The 17,930-nt window shown below is 41.0% G+C and overlaps 1 protein-coding gene across 6 annotated transcripts in view; it reads left to right on the top strand.

The window, feature by feature from the left end:
* The window catches only part of ASB3 (ankyrin repeat and SOCS box containing 3), a 97,174-nt gene extending 79,561 nt beyond the window's left edge, over positions 1 to 17,613 (top strand). For 4 of the 6 annotated variants that reach the window (XM_075595927.1, XM_075595925.1, XM_075595926.1 and 1 more), the window contains exons 9-10: positions 6,151 to 6,284; positions 17,057 to 17,613. In XM_075595927.1, the coding sequence (XP_075452042.1) occupies positions 6,151 to 6,284; positions 17,057 to 17,274 (352 nt within the window). In that variant the 3' untranslated portion in view covers positions 17,275 to 17,613. Of the gene's footprint in view, positions 1 to 6,150; positions 6,285 to 10,950; positions 11,220 to 17,056 lie in introns of those variants that run through there. The other 2 variants (XR_012800910.1, XR_012800911.1) reach the window with 2 other exon arrangements.
* Positions 17,614 to 17,930: the final 317 nt, after the last annotated feature.

Genomic DNA, 17,930 nt, shown 5'->3' with positions numbered 1-17,930 from the left:
TTTGCAGACTGCATTGTGACAGGCAATTATTTTACCAAGTAAATCTTTCTACCTTCAAACTGACTTACTTTTTTTCTGTATATGTTTTGTCACGCTTAAAAATAATGAGAAAAATCAAAAGTAAATGCCATCTGTATAGCTGTTTGATTAGTTGTCATTTTTATGATTGTACAACTTCCTTGTAAAATGGAATGGTCAAAGTATTAGAGTAGCAAAATGTTTACTAATATTAGCGCTGGTTAAAAATGCTCACTATTGCATTAACCTATTGAAACCTTACATTTCTCATTGAGTATTTTACAAGTGCTTCTCTTGCTGAGCATTATTTGCACGCTCCACTTAAGAGACACTAGGTTGGTTAACAGATAACATGTTCATCTCTGGTTGGACTAATCTATTATTGATGGAAAGGTGCACCCTTGCGCATCAAATTTAACAATTGATGAAACCTTGGGTATGTTAGAAACAAATGGTACCGAGATTCCTAAAGACAATAAAATTAAATCATAAACATTTAATAAAAATTAAACAATTATACAAATAATGACGACAAATACCAAACTTTTACAATATCAAATGGAAATAATTATATAAAGACTAATAAATAGATGCAATGTAATGGCATGTTGGAAATTTGTTCCCAAAAAAAGGAAAGAAAATCCTTCCTGAAATTAAATATCCATCATATGTTACGCAGCATTGCCCAAATTTAAAACAATCAAAATGAAGAAAAAGAAAAATGCTGATCTCCACTTTGTCTCAAAAATGGTTTGTACCCTCTTCCCTGATTGTAGGGGAATAGGTGGTCACAGTTCAATGTGAATGAATGTGTGCCTTGTGATGATGTCAGTAAGACAGTTTGGACTAACTCCATAGTATGGGAGTGATGTACTGTATTGTGTCCAGTAAACTGATATATATACACACACACACACACACACACACACACACACACACACACACACACACACACACACACACACACACACACACACACACACACACACACTGTAAAGCAATGCTTAACCAAACCAGGGTATCAGGGACAAAAAATCTTGGGACAGGAAAAGTAACCAATAGACGATGTATCTGAAAAAATGAGAGAGGCAATTATGATGTAGTAAGCTTGTATTGAGCTTATGCGCAAAAGATAGGCGCTACTTACAACGTTTTGTTTGTAAGATTGTTCAAACATGTAGGATACACAGGATCCTCTCCTAACTGCTCTGCTGTATGGCGGCTTGTCTTGGCTCCACGTGGACCACCGAGACTCCGCGCTGAATTCCGGACACGTTCTCAGCTGCCTCCAACCTCTTCTTCACAGTCCTCCAAGTCCCGCGAGATTGTGGGAGTGACGCCAGGGAGATGTTAGGTCCGTTGACGGGGGACGATGAGGGAATAATGTCCAACAAGAATATACAGTGTGTATAGATAATACCAACACTACTTATGCTGACAATCAGGAGATTATAGGAAGACTATAAGATAGTATCACAGCCTCCACCCTACGTGTTTCGTCTTAATACAAGACGTCATCAGGGGTATAGTGCCTTCTTGATGTTGTTTTTCCTCAGCCTTGCACAACAAATCTATTGCCGGTTTATCCAGCTGACCTGTCCGGAAAATTCTCCTTTTCTACTGCTCCCTGGTCTTGTCTGTCACACTCCTCACACTCGCCCGGTACTGGGTTGATGTCCTTTCCGGTTCCCAGCTCTCCTTGCTGTCTCTACCAGCTTTGTGCACTCGCTGGTCTCTCCAGACAACCTGTCAGGGTAAGGAACCTTCCTTCCTTGCTGTTTGTCTTGGCACCAAAATCATGTGTAGCTATACAGGTAAACTACGGTTCCTCGCAAGGTTTCATGTGTCTCACTCAATCGTGAGACAATGCTCGTCTCTAATCATGAGGCCAACCCGCTGAGCTGAGGCAGGATATGGGAACTGACCACAAGCCTAGAGGCTGAGTCCTGATCGAGGAGAATATCCGGATCACAGGCCAAGGTCCGGGGCAAGGTGCACCAGCATAGTCAAGGGTCATGGGTCCAAGATCTGGGTAGGGTGCAATAGTGTAGTCGGGTCACAGTTCCAGAGTCGGCATGAAAGCAGTAAATAGTCCAAGTACCGACAGAGGTTCAGCGAATGCAAAGCGAAGCAGGAAACCAGACGGGATCTAGGAGCACAAGGGATCGGGCACTGGCTAGGAGTAAATGGTTGTTATTTAAAGGTCAGGATCAGGTGCAGCAGATTACATCCTCCATCCTTGTTGATGGTGGAATGAAGCCACTTTGGCCATCTTGGCTTATGGCAAAATTATTTCATAGTCGCCCATCTTTGTAGAGGCAAGGCATGTGTTTGTGCTGAAGGGGGACAGCCGCAACGGCGAACCCTGTCATTTATTAATGATATATAGAGTGACAACATTGTGCTATCTTCTCTTTCACGAACGGGGTGTGGGTGTGAAGAACACACAAAAAGATCCCCACTAGGGCGCACCACAGACCTGAGTAGTATTAAATCATGGTCCTAAAGTGCGCAGACTTACAAACATATAAAATTTATTGAAAACACAACTAAATCGCTACATAAATAACTTTAAAATCATGAAGCTTCTGGTGCCTCTCTATTGCTGGAAACCTTCCTCAGCCTAAGTGGGTCAAATGGTGAAAGAGAAATAGCTGCAACTCATTCAGCCTTGCTCTCCCCAAGAAAAACTCCTCTTGAGAGAATCATTGGGTAAGGTATTAATATACCTGTGATTTAACCCTGAATTAATAAGAGGAGATATTTCTGAGATGTGGTGCTTGGTATGGAATTATCTGGTCAGCACCTATACATATTGTTTATATAGGTAGGTATGTTGGGATAGTATCAGGGGAAAGTCATGGCTGATGTGGTGATATAAATAATCATGGTGTGCAGTTATATGTAGTAGTATCTACACAGATGTTAATACGGTAGTGAGCCTTAATGGGCGTAATGCTGAGTGTCGAAGGTATAAAACGCGAACCTAGTAGCTTAATACTGTGGTATATTGCAATAGCCAATATTGATGTATGTATACACAAATGGTGGCCATAAATGGGTAGAGTCATCCTCCCAATAATTTGCCTCTGATGTCTATTTCCATCTAAGATGATATATAGGGTCACTGTGGATTTAGTCTAATGACTCCGTGTGTCCGGGATAATGAGTTTACTCCGTTAACTCTTATGTGATGTATATTCTAGGTCCGTTGTGATAGCATTATCTAATGAACTAATGTTACTCTGCATATAGAGTCCCTGAGAGACAGTGTGTTTAGGGGCTCTATCGGCTGCTAGTAATCACACACTAAGGCACACTGGAATACCAGCGGGTGTTTGATGTTTGTGTATAGTGGTGACAATATATACGTTGTAGCGCTGGAGCCGCTTTAATGCTTGCGGGCAGGGTTATGTAAAAATCAATAGTGATGGTGATAGATTTAACCATTTGCGCTCTTCACATCGTATGCGGGTATAGTCGCAGGCGATATGCAGTAGTGAAAGTAAAACTCGACAAACGTAACTCCTCACTCAGCACCATGTGTCACTAAGGCTCTTGTGACATACTGGGTTTGTACTCGTGTTTATGTTTAGCCGGGTGGGGTAACATTAGTTTGAACTCGCGACTCTATGCAGTCACGTGGATGTTGCCGCCTGGGATGTACATTCGTGAAGGTAAGTGCCGACGCGATTGTACATATATATATTCCTCAGGTAGAGGTATTGGAGGCATTAGAACAGCTTCATATTTAAGACTTTAATATGCACCATAGCAATCTAAAACCCGACGTGACGTCCGTTTCGTCGCCTAAAGCGACTTCTTCTGGGGTGGGCGTTGCCGTGTCTCTGTCGGCCCCTATATACGTATCTCTATCTTCTCTTTCATCCATAACCCATTTTATGTAGGATAACATCCATTCAGACTTTTCAGCTAGTGCCTGACATTAAGCACAATTGCGAAGCCTGTTGTCTACAAGCACTCCTAAATCCTTCTCTAGCCAGGATTGACCTAATTTTGTCCATTTAATTTGTATCTAGCTTGCTTATTCTTGCATAACCTTACATTTATCTATATTAAAGCTTGTCTGCCATTTACCTGCCCAAGTTTCCAGTTGATCTAAGTCCTTCTGGAGAGAAATTACATCCTGCTTGTGTTGCAAGCAAAAATGGGGACTTTGTTCTCTATACAAACCTCAAGGTAATAAATGGACAAGTTGAAAAACAAGGGTCCCAGTACCGATCCTTTAGGTGCTCCACTAACAACTTTAGCCCAACTTGAAAAGGGTCCCTTCATGACAACTCTGTATATTCTTCAACCAGTTTTCAATTCCAAGTGCAAATATTTCCTATACTTTATATACTAACCTCTTTTGTGTTACTGTATCCAGAGCCTTTGCAAAATCTACAGTAAGTATACCACATAAACTGCAATGCCCTGGTCTAAATTTCTACTTTCTGCCTCAAATAAGCGAATAAGGTTAGTTTGGCATGATCTAGCCTTCATATAGTCATGCTATTACTAATGCTATCCAGTTAGTGTTCCTGAATATTCTCCCTTAATAAACCTTCAAGCCGCTTCCCAACTATTGATTTCAGTCTTCTAGGTCTGTAATTCCCTTGTTGTAATCTAGCTTCCTTTTTAAGTATAGCACCACGTCTGCTTTACACCAATCGTGTTGTACAGAACCTGTGGAAATTAAGTTCTGGCTATTAATGAACTTGGCTCCTTAGGAAATCTTGGGTGAATGCCACTACGGCGCAGGGCCTCTTTATTTACCTTTGTTTCTATCAAGCCGTCTTTGCACATTATTGTTATTATTATACACAAAGGCAAACACAATCGCAAATAGCACAATCTATACATTGTTGCTGTCAATATGGTCATCCTGCAGTACTATAACTTCAACTTAGGTTCAGTTTTTATAATTTTGGAACCCTACATCCTCTTAAACTTTTGGTTTATTACTGAATTTTAGCACAATATGTACGAGAGATCACAACGCAAAACAGTGCAAATAAGTGACTAAGATAGTAGGGAGGTTCAGGTAGACAATACAAAAGTATTGGAGTAACCTCCACAACAATGCATCTAGATATATGGTCTGCATGTTAAATTAGGCATTGCTTTTCATTAATGGTGACTGTATTGTAATATAAAAAAACTGATAAGACCAACCAGGTGTCCGTTTACAAAGGGAACATTTCCAGTGTTGTGAGTAACTGTGAAGAGGAAATGAGGTTGAAACCATGGTAATGATGTTTTCTATACTCCGTAAATATGTAGTCACTGAGTTCACCAACCGTAGGCTGGGAGGTGGGAGCAGTGATACCCTCCTATCCCGTGCCTAGGTAAACCCTTCTCGCTTTAAATCACAATAAAAACCAGATCCGCAGAACATATCTTCATGAAAATCTTCCAATTAAACCACAGTCGTGAGGAAGTGAATCATGATGAAAATAAAGATTACTCAATCCGTTCCCGGTACACACAGAGTCACTGGCGTGCTCCTACCGAACTAGGTCACAGAAGACAGGCAGGTAACGGCAGAGCGCAGCCAAGAGAAACCGTTCTGGACTGCCGGTACGGGTTGCATGAAAAACTTTAATGGCACATACACACAGCGACGAGAGACACTAACGCCTTTCACGCCGACAACGGCGCTTGGTAAAAGGTTACATCTCCGTTACGTGGTGTTGTCTACAAATGGATGCAAATAAAGTTCTGTTGTCTATAAATGCTCAGAACTTTGTATTTATTTTATCATGTAATGTATTTTAAAGTTCCATATTTCTATTTTTCTGTGCTAAACTTGTGTTTTGTCTTTTGTTTCATCCCTATCTTTACTCCAAAGCATCACCAAGGGCATTTACAAAAAAAAAAAAAAAAAAAAATATCCATCCACAATTGTTTGATAAACCTCCACCCAAGTACACTTTCACAACTCTAAATAAACTCAATTGTATACAATTCAGAAATGAGTCCTATTGTTATATTTGGGGGTGTGAGAGAGGGATGGAATTTTGCTACACATCAAATTGGGATTAGAAAACAGAGCTTTACAAGATTATCTTTTTTTTAATTTTATCAGAAGCGTGTTTTGTTAAAGCTTGTTATACTTTTGTTGTGCAGGATTTGTTCTGTAAATGATGACACTCTTAATTTCACTCTGGAGTTCACTAATTGGAAGAGGCTTTCTCCAGATGTGAAGCAGATCCTGTCCACCCACACAGAAAGCTCCACCTGGATTCCACAGAAACATTTTGGTAAGCAAACAACTCTGTCAGATAAATTCTGTATGCTTTAGTTTACAATGATTAGAGTGGGAAACAGCTCTTCAGGGCATTTTCTGAAAGCTACAGAACAGGAATCAAATTATATAAACTGTGCTGTGCATTTCTTATGTTTGTCTGCAACAACAGAACTTGCTTCAATGTAAAGCCTTTGTAGCTACTGTATATACAACAAATAAGCAATGATGCAGGTGTTTTCTAGCAAATTAATTTAAGAATGTAGGCTAACTTTTAGATGATAAGGAAAGTGCATGCAGTAACTTACATTAAAGCAACAAAACATGCGAAATCTCATGTTTTTTTATTTTTAAAGAATTTTTGTTCTGTAGTATTAGATAATACTTACTGCATTTTTAATATTAAACTCTTAATGCCATTTTTTGAGTTTAAGTGTATATATATATATATATATATTTATATATATATATATATATATAAATATATATATATATATATACAGACACAGACTTTGATTACTTTTTATTTAAAACGAATTACCTAAGCAGTTGATCGTTCCGTTCTCCTGTGATCGATTTCAGCAAAATCCTGGTTCACTATATAGCCACCTTTCAGTTTCAAATCAATCTTTGTCAGTGTAACTCAGCAGCTACAATGTATTCTAATATTGCTAAGGTAACATTATGTATTGTTACAGTTTACAGCTCAAACTGCTGGGGAACATTGGCAACAAATTATCACAAACAGGAAAGTGTCACAAATATCTTGCACTGCTGGGGAAGTGTGCTAAACGGCTAGAAATCAAAGGATGCTCAGTATATTTAAATTCATTAAAAATGGCATTAAGAGTTGAATTTTAAAATAAAAAGGTAGTAATATTTAATACTACAGAACTGATTTATTAAAAAATAAAAACCACATGTAGGATATTGCTTGTATTTCTTCTTCAAAGCATCCTTTGATTTCTATTGCAGGTTTTAGCCCACCATTGCACTTTGTTGCCAATTTTCCCAGCAGTTTGAGCTGCAAACTGTAACAATAGATAATGTTACCTTAGTACAGCAAGGCCTCGCTTCTCAGCGCCCCGCTTTTCGGCGATCCGCCGATATGGCGGTACCGAGAAGGGGGCCGCCATTGTTGCGCATGCTCTGAACGGGCCAGTCCGATGTCGAGCATACGCAGAACGGGCCGGTCCGATGTTGCGCATGTGCAGAACGGGCCGGTCCGGGGTCGCACATGCGCAGAACGGGATGGTCCGGGGTCGCGCTTTGCAGAAGTTGCGCATGTGTAGAACGGCGCATTGCCAGTCTGCGCATGCACACATAACAAAAATAGCCGGAACTGCTTTCTGGCGATTTTCGCCTTGCGGGGAGGGTCCTTGGAACGGAACCCACCGCATGACTGGGGCCCTGCTGTAATATAAGGGGTTATATTCTAGTAGCTGCAAGTGCTGCATATCTGTGTGGAATGAACCTATTTAAATCAGATTTGCAGGTTTTTTCTATTCTGTAAGCCCTTCTCGCATGCCTAAACCATGCGGGAAAGGTTTTTTTAAAAATGCGGTTTCATTCTGGCTGTGCAAATCCAGGCGGAACGACCAAAAGGACAAACTAAAAAAAATTGTTTATATCCGCTGCCACGTGAGACCAGGACTTTTAACACCTTTTAACCGGTATCATTCACTAGGCAAAACAAGGTAGTAGAATAAAATGACGTTTATTCGGGTAAACCCACGTACACACAATGAATATACAAAATACAGACGAAATACACACTTACTGGGTGTCTGGGGTGAAAAACTTGGCTCAAATAGGTGCAGGGCGCCTGCTTCGGAAGGCTTACCCTGACCGGGAAATCCCTCCCGTTTCCTGGTCCTCTTTTCAGCTAGAAACCCTGTCTGACCACTACGTTCTACAATGAGAACTTGGACCTCGCGTCTGACTTAGTCTATGCAGGGCAGGTTTTCTTGGCTTCAGAAACGAAGCTGCTTGCTCTGCTATTCGTAACAGAGCAACTTTGAAAAGCCTGCATGCTTCATCGACTCCAGCCACAAGATCGACTGGTTGTCTGATTGGCGAATCGCCTTACATACACTTTCCTAAGCTATCCACAGCATGGAAGTAGGAGGAGCGACCAATCAGAGTGTGGGAATTCCGTCCCACTAGCCAATAGGAACAGGGGCTCGTCCTTTGGCTGACGTCAGAGGAGGAGATGAGCCAAGCCGGGTGGGCAGGAAATACAAATGAGCCAATGGGAAATGTGCCTCCGAGCTGTATCTTCCCCGGCTAACTCATTGCCAACCGCTGGGCAGGCTCCGCCAGGGCTGGCAGACTCAAGGTGTCTCCACAGGGTGCCCTTTGTTCTACAGACCTGGCAATTTGCCCTTCCTCGCCCATCAAACGGTTTTGTCACCTTTGGACATCCTCCCCCCTTTGAACTCCGATGTCTATTCAGACATCCCGGCACCTATGTGGATGCCCGGACTGACCGCATAGACATTTATAGTAAATGCACCAAACATGATAAAACATATTTTAATACATATGACTTGGGGAGACCCATACCTGTGAAGGAAATGTGTCGGGGATTTCTGGGCTCGAAAACCAGGAGTCTGGGAAACACTGGGAAGCCCCGGTGTAATTCAACCCGCGTACCGGCAAATCATGCCTGCACGCCGGGGAGAATTAGGGGACTACTGATAACTTTGGCCCCCGAACTCCTGCAAACAAAAGAACTGAATTTCTACCCAAATATCCAACCTACGACTTACACTCCCGAAGTTTCAGGAATCTGGGACAAGGGGAACATTAAAAGTGGAAAAGCAGAGGACACTTAAACTTTTACATGTTACAGTACATGACCCCTGGCTTATGGTGCTACTTAGCTGCCAGGGAACCACGGTTTTTAGGGGTTACCAGTCGGGCTTAACCTTTATTATGCAGACTGGCTACACCTATCCGTCACATCCCCTCAAACCGTGCTCCAAATAAAATAGGGAGAGATACCAGTGCTTAAAAAGGAGCACACCTGAGGTGCAAGTGAAGTATACTTAAATTAATCACAACCGCCTCCTAAAATCTTTCTATAAGTCCGATACTGACAAGTCTAAGGCTCCTTGTGATGAAGGGGCTACTGGTTTCATGCCCAATACAATCAGAACCCCCAACGTCTGCTATTCTGGGCCTCAGCACAAACATTTAACTGAACAGATGCTAAGGTTGTGTGCGCTGATCCTGTTTGGCCCGATTACTGTAGTTAGTCGTGGAATAATGATACTGTATATGGTCATTAATCGCTAACCTCATTCTTAGTAAAAAAAATTGAGTAATCAAAACTGTAGAAGTATAGGCTATAACAATATTAAATGTGCAACGATGTAGGTACAATGCTAACATATAACATTACTTTTTCCTATAGACGAATATAGGAGACTCAGAGGATATACAGTTAGGTCCGGAAATAATTGGACACTGACACAATTTTCATAATTTTGGCTCTGTACGCCACCACAATCCATTTGAAATGAAACAACCGAAATGCAATAGAAGTGCAGACTTTCAGCTTTAATTCAAGGGGTTGAACAAAAATATCGTATGAAACGTTTAGGAATTGCAACCATTTTCATACACAGTCCCCTTATTTCAGGGGCTCAAATGTAATTGGACAAATTAACACAATCATAAATAAAATGTTCATTTTTAATACTTTGTCCAGAATCCTTTGCAGGCAATGACTGCTTGAAGTCTGGAACGCATGGTCATCACCAAACACTGGGTTTCCTCCTTTATGATGCTTTGCCAGGCCTTTACTGCAGTTGTATTCAGTTGTTGTTTGTTCGGGGGCCTTTCTGCCTTAAGTTTTGTCTTCAGCAAGTGAAATGCATGCTCGATCGGGTTGAGATCAGGTGATTGACTCGGCCATTGCAGAATATTCAATTTCTTTGCCTTAAAAAACTCCTGGGTTGCTTTCGCAGTATGTTTTGGGTCATTGTCCATCTGTAAAGGGAAACGCCGTCCAATCAACTTTGCTGAATTTGGCTGAATCTGAGCAGACAATATATCGCTATACACTTCAGAATTCATCCGGCTGCTTCTGTCTTCTGTCAGATCATCAATAAACACTAGTGACCCAGTGCCATTTTAAGCCATGCATGCCCATGCCATCACACTGCCTCCACCATGTTTTACAGATGATGTGGTAGGCTTCGGATCATGAGCCGTTCCAAGCCTTCTCCATACTTTTTTCTTCCCATCATTCTGGTACAGGTTGATCTTAGTTTCATCTGTCCAAAGAATGCTGTTCCAGAACTGGGCTGACTTTTTTAGATATTGTTTGGCAAAGTCAAATCTGGCCTTTCTATTCTTGAGGCTTATGAATGGTTTGCACCTTGTGGTGAACCCTCTGTATTTGCTCTCGTGAAGTCTTATGGTAGACTTGGATAATGATATGCCTACCTCCTGGAGAGTGTTCTTCACTTGGCTGGATGTTGGGAAGGGGTTTTTCTTTACCATGGAAAGGATCCTACGATCATCCACCACTGTTGTCTTCCGTGGATGTCCAGGCCTTTTTGTGTTGCAGAGCTCACATGTGCATTCTTTTTTTCTCAGAATGTACCAAACTGTTGATTTGGCCACTCCTAATGTTCCTGCTATCTCTCTGATGGATTTTCTTTTTTTTGCAGCCAAAGGATGCCCTGTTTCACTTGCATTGAGAGCTCGTTTGACTGCATGTTGTGGGTTCACAGCAACAGCTTCCAAATGTGAATGCCACACCTGAAATCAACTCCAGACCTTTTACCTGCTTAATTGATGATGAAATAACAAAGGAATAGCCCACACCTGTCCATGAAACAGCTTTTGAGTGAATTGTCCAATTACTTTTGGTCCCTTGAAAAAGAGGGGGCTACATATTAAAGAGATGTAATTCCTAAACCCTTCCTCCAATTTGGATGTGAGTACCCTCAAATTAAAACTGATAGACTGCACTTTAAGCCCATATTAATTATTTAACTGTAACTTGAATTTATTTTGGTACACAGCCGAAATAACAAAACTTCTATTAGTGTCCAATTATTTCCGGACCTAACTGTATGGACTAATGCGGTATCTATATAGAATGGTGAACGCTACTTCACAAAATTCAATAAATACCAAAATGTGTATACGGAAAAGATACTGGGAGTAAAGATATCTTTTTATAATGTAACCGAATCAATGTGCATTCAAAACTAGAGCAGAATCGAGAATTAAGGAGATGGAAGGCCAGGAAGAGGTGGGATGATGCCACTGCGCAAAAAGGACAGATCAGATACTATTCGAAGTGGGTGGAACAAGCCAGGGCACCCCCATCATTAGAGAGAGCAACGGCACAATGTTGTATACGGTGACAGTAGAAATCTGGGGAAAACATTAGGCAAAGGGTGAATTAAAACAGTATCCATATTGAATCTCTAGTGGTGTAACAATATGACTAAAGCTATCTCACTGATAACAGGATATCAAAGGAGAGCTCAATGCTGCAGTCCTCAACAGTGGAGATCCATCAAATGATTAGATTACCCTTGCTAAAAACAGTAGTTGAGATCAAGCTCCTTATTGATCCCATTTGGGGTCATGGTGCCTAGGATCTTGATCCTTTTGGATTCCTTCTGCAAAAGTCTCTTAACCATATTACCAACTTGACTGTTTTTTTTTCTACCCCATCTATCATCTGGTAATGTAATTGGCTCGCGTTGTGTCAAGCTAGTGTGAAGTGGTGTGCTACTGGGATCTCCACGTCACACTTACGTATGTCTGCTTTGTGCTGTCGATTCCTATCCTTTACGCTCAGAGGTCTCACCCACATAACCCAGTCCACAAGGGCATTTGATAAGGTACACTGCATTCCATGAGAGGCCGGTACAATATAAAAATGTTTAGGTAAACATTTTTTTTCTGGTCATGGGATGGAAAAATAAGTTATCTTTCAGCACACTACCACACTGAGAGCAGCTATAGCACCAAAAGGTACCTACCTTCAGTGTACCCCAAAAAAGACTGTGAGTAAGTCTTAGTTCCTAGATCAGCTCTGATCAGACGATCCCTGAGATTCTTACCCCTCTTGTCTGAACAGAGTAGTTTTGCCGTTAGTGATTCAGTCAGATTGTTATCGTAAACTAGGAGATGCCAATGTTTATGGACAATGCTTTTAATCCGCCTACTCAGTGTGCCATATGTAGAAATGAAAGGGACCGAATAATCTAGTGGACTACGGCCCCGTTCATTTCTCAGGAATAATGAGGGTCTTGATGGGTCCTCCACTTTTAAACGTTGAGTTTGGTGGAGTGTGGCAGGATAACCTCTACTCTTAAACTTACTTTGAATATTGTCTAGTCTAAGAAGAACCGTATCCTGTGTATTAATTATACTCCTTGCCTGGAGGAATTGACTATAGGGCAGTGGTGTAGCTATACATGCACTGGCCCCCGGGCAAAAAATTTCAGGGCCCCAATAATATTCATTCTGATTACAATTTTTTTTCTCCCTCCCCCATCCTCTCCCTGATCTCCTCTCTCATCATCTTTCCCCCTCCTCATGATATTTCCCCCTCCTCCTCATATCTCCCCCTTCTCCCCCACATCTTTCTCTCCTCGCCCCACAGCATGTCTCTCCTCGCCCCACAGCATGTCTCTCCTTGCCCCCCAGCATGTATCTCTCCTCGCCCTCTAGCATGCATCTCTCCTCTACTCCCCAGCGTGTCTCTCTCCTTCCCCCCAGCATGTCTTTCTCCCTTTCCTCGACATCTCTCTCCTCTACCCCCAGCATGTCTCTCTCCTTTGCCCATTATGCCTTTCTCTCTCCTCTCCCCCAGCATGCCTCTTCCCCTGAGCATGTCTCTCTCCCCCCACAGTATTACTTTCTCCCCCTCCCCACCATCTTTCTCTTCTTACACTGTTGATCTCATTCTTTTTCTGTTCTCCCCTCATGTATTTATCTTATTTCCCCCTCATGTCTTTTTTCCTCCCTCTTCTCTTTTCTCACACATGCCATTCTCTTTATTTAATCCCCCAATATATTTTCCCCTTCATGTCATCCTCTAACAACCTGAGGTTTCTTTTCCCAGCATATTTTTCTCTTGTCCTTCTCCTTTCCCCGTCATGTCTCTCTCTCTATTCTCCTCCTCATTGTCTCTATCTCTCTCACTTAATCTCTCTCTCACACTTAATCTCTCCTCTCTCTCTCTTCTCTCTCTTCTCTCTCTCTCTCTTCTCTCTCTCTCTTCTCTCTCTCTTCTCTCTCTCTCTTCCCCCTCTCTTCCCCACTCATGTCTGTATCTCTTTTCTCCCCATGATATCTGTCTCGGTTTTCTACCCGGTTAAAAAGAGGGATCAGACCTCCCCTATGTGTTGGCGTAACTGCGGCCAAATAGGCACATGTGAACACATATGGTGGTCTTGCCCTAAGATAATCCTTTTTTGGGGGAGAATCAGGCGGCTAATAGAAGGGGTAACAGGCCTGGAACATAGATACAGTGCTCCTACTAAAACCCAACGAGGGCCTAGAGAGAGAAATAGATTACTTGATAACACAGATCCTATCAGCAGCCAAAACACTAATAGCAAAACACTGGAAGCAGAACAACCCCCCCTTTATCACAGAGATATTACATAAGATAAACTATATAATGACAATGGAGAGACTCACAAGCCTGATCCATGACCGGCACCACACCTTCCTGACAACATGGGATCCGTGGGAGACATACATTTGGAAAAATCCAATAGGATGTTTCAAGTGTATTTGAATGTACGCTTCCTGCGAGGAGCGCATGATAGATGACACCCTACTACCCCTTCCCCCCACACCTTCTTATTTTCTGTACCCGCTCCCCACCCCTCCCCCCTCTCTTTTTTTATTTTTTCCCTGTTGCTTTCAGTTTGGAAAAACAATAAAAATACAAGTTATATAAAAAAAATAAAAAAAAAGAGGGATCAGGACAGAGCAAATTGGGTTGCCCCTAAGTAGTGGGGACTGGGGGAAGAAAATACATCATTTGGACAGAGAATGTATCATCAAAGAGTAAAAAATTATCTCCAAGAATAATCCCTAGCAAATAAATAATAAACATGCTTTCCCTTTGACTGAATACACCTTCAGTTTCTAGGGATAGTTTACCAGCCTTATCCCATCATTATGTGGGATAGAGGTATAAAGGCTATTCACAGCCAAAGTAAACCAATATGTCCTCCCTAATCTCAGGGAGAGCATCAATTTTCTGTAATAAAAAAAAAAAGAGTTGTCCTGGACATAAGAACGGGAGTTAGTATCCAAGAGGTCAACGAGTCTATACAGAAAAACGGCAAGGGGCTGGAAAATAGACTCGGATCCTGCTAGAATGGGCTGACTGAGTGGTTTGGTCAAACCTTTTGTGGATTTTTGGGAGTGTGTAAAGGACAGGAATGATGGTGTCTTTTTTAAGGATAAAATCTTTATTTGGTATAGATGACCCTTGCCATCTAGAGTCTCTAATTACCTGTAAGATTTTGTTCAAGATGTCCGATGTTGGATTCTGTGTGGCAAAGGGATGTAATTAGAAGTATCTTGAAGTTGATGTAAGATCTCTTCTCTACAGTCTGATAGTCTGATAGATTCATAATGACTATAGCACCACCAGCTGGTTTAATGACAAGACCTGAATTTGTTTACATTTCTTTCAAAGTATCCCTTTCTTTTTTTAGTGAAATTGGCGAGAGACTCTTTCCTCAATAACTCTATATCTTTGTTAAAAGTGAAATGTAGGATTCAATTAAATGATTTTGAGATGCAGGGTTACATTCACTCTTATTTTAGTCAGTAAGTGAAAGGATGTATCCTCTTCAATAGCCACATTTGGGGATTCTTGAGACTGGTGTCTGTTTACTGAAGAACCCTTGAAGATGTAAGCTTCTAAAGAACCTGGGCAGGTCTACATCAAGTTCTTTAATACAAAATTAAAAAAAACCTAGTCTGCATACCCCTCTTTATTATTACTTGGTTCCATACTGTTGGATAGACATGCTATTAAACAAAACAACAACAAAAAAACACCAAAAATAACAAATAAAGAAAAGTATACCCAAAGGTTAATGAGCTACAGGTATCTTTAACAAAAAAAATACCAATAAATTACAAATTTATATCATACCCAAACGTAATTTAATGGACTTAAAAATAAATATTAGACCGAATCATATTTAAACAATGCCAGAAAGTAGATAATGGATCATAAGTGAAGCAGGCTTAATATAATTACCAAGACCAAGTACAGCTCAAACCCGTTATAGCGCAATCCGCTACAATGCGGATCCGTTTATAACACCGTCTGAGCGTGTCTCCTGATTTTAAAAACATCTGCACATTTTTATTATTATTATTATTATTATCTTAATGGCCGCCGCGCGAGGACTTACCCGGCATCTGCAGCTCTCTCCTCTCTGCAGCGCTCTCTCTCTGCAGCGCTCTCTCCTCTCTGCAGCGCTCTCTCCTCTCTGCAGCGCTCTCTCCTCTCTGCAGCGCTCTCTCCTCTCTGCAGCGCTCTCTCCTCTCTGCAGCTCTCTCTCATCTGCAGACTTTGTATCTCCTAAGATCTAAGGGACAAGAAGAAGTGGGGATGTGTCAATCAAAGAATGAGAAAAAGGGGTGGGACAAAATTGGTAGCCAAGGAAGAGACAGAGTTTACCATTGTTAGTCTTCCTGACTTCCCTCTCTGAAACACATCTGTCCCTTTTGCGAAAAGGTTCAACTTTGTCCGACTTTACATTCAGCGGTAATAGATTTACATTGGTAAAATATCTACATTTGTTTGCACGTTGTCTTTTACTGTATATGATGTAGTCTTGTGAAGGCAATAGGTTAACACCTCTTCTTGTTGTGCATGATATATTGCTAGTTACAGAATTAGTGGAATTGTATCAAGAAGGTCTATCTTTGGATGAAGTTAATTTACTGACATTGGAAATATTGGAAAAAGAAAGTACAGCTGAACCCCATTATAACGCGGTCCTTGAGGTCCACAGAATGAGACCACGTTATAACTGGGATCGCGTAAATTTCGCCGCACAAGGACTTACCGGCATCTGCATTTCTCTCCTCTCTGTGGCTCTCGGCGCTCTCCTCTCTCTGCTGTAGACTTCTCGAGCATGTGACCCTCCTCTGCGCTCGAGAAGTCTACGGCAGGGAGAGGAGAGAGCCGCGAGCCGCAGAGAGGAGAGAAATGCAGATGCCGGTACGTCCTCGCACGGTGAAAGGAGGTGTTTTTAAATCGTGAGCCACGTTTAGACTGCGTTGTAGCGGATCGCACTATAACGGGTTGAGCTGTAATGGGGACTTAGGATTGTTTCATGCCTCTGTTTTAAAGACATACACACCAATTAGGTGTGCTAGGTAAGCAATTAACTAACACCCACCCACTAAAATGTATCAAAACATGCAGTTAATTTTTTTTTTTTTTTGCTAGAAATGGTAAAATCCACACAATCAAAATAAATTATCCCCACTGTCCACTCAAAAAGCTCACACTCCAATGCTAGTAATACACACACAGCACACCACTTTCCTTCTGGTTATAACTCCGCACTTAATCCAACTGCACTTGAACCGCACTGCAATTCACTTGCACAGCTCCGTGCTTGCGGGAGCAATTCATTTATAATAAATTCATGTTATTTGTCATAATAAAAAAAAAAAAAGGTTAAAAATGTTTTGTGGGTGTGTATCACATAAAATGTTCTCTTTAATCTTCTTTTTACCTTTCTTTTTTTTTTCTCATAGCATCCATCCCAACATTGATGCACCTTTGTCGTCTTGAGATACGGTCTCTCTTGAAAAGTGAGCATTTGCGATCCAAAGACTTAATTTGCCAATTGCCAATTCCTTCGTGCCTCCAAGACTTTCTTCTGTACTCTGAAGTACTACAGATGTATGGTATTACCCTTAAAGATGATTGTCAAGAGGATGAGACCGAACAAAACACTCACCCAAGTGAATGAAAGCTTTATTCTTTAGGATAAACAATTATTACTATGTCTACAATTTAAGAGATTCTTCTACATGATTGTAATATAATATTGAAAATGTAACATAACATTTATTTCCAATGAATTAATACCCTTTGAAAACCAGTTTTTCATATGTTTTGCAATATATATAATTAAAAAGATAACGTTTTGAGTCAATTCCCAACATTCTTATCTGAAATCGGAAGCTTAAATGTAAATTAGATGTAGAAAGCCCAGTTGTTATAAATGTGTAACATATATGCGTAGTTTTGTCTGTAAAGTTTTTATGTCGGACGTTTTTGTTTATATTAAAATATGCATTTGAAAGTGTGTATGTGTGTGTGTATATATATATTAATTGAAATGTACAGGTGTCGTTTAATTTATGTACTAGCAATGTTCATTTCAGAATATTAGTGCTGGGCAGCCAGTAGGTATACAGTATGTTATTTAAGTAATTACAGTATTTCTGATGCAGGCAGCCAATGTGACACATTCTGGAGTGTTTTTGTGAACAAGGGGTTCTAGTTCATCAAAATACCACTAGATTACAGGGCCCTAGGATGTCACAGCCCAGATTCATAGGCTAAGGGAACCAGAGCCTCAACGCTGCATGGCTGATTTTAATTCAGGCATAAACATTATTT

Source organism: Ascaphus truei, chromosome 4 (assembly GCF_040206685.1).
Source record: "Ascaphus truei isolate aAscTru1 chromosome 4, aAscTru1.hap1, whole genome shotgun sequence".
NCBI classification, from domain to species: domain Eukaryota; kingdom Metazoa; phylum Chordata; class Amphibia; order Anura; family Ascaphidae; genus Ascaphus; species Ascaphus truei.
The sequence above is the reverse complement of the archived record's forward strand: the minus strand, read 5'-3'. Positions and strand labels throughout refer to the sequence as shown.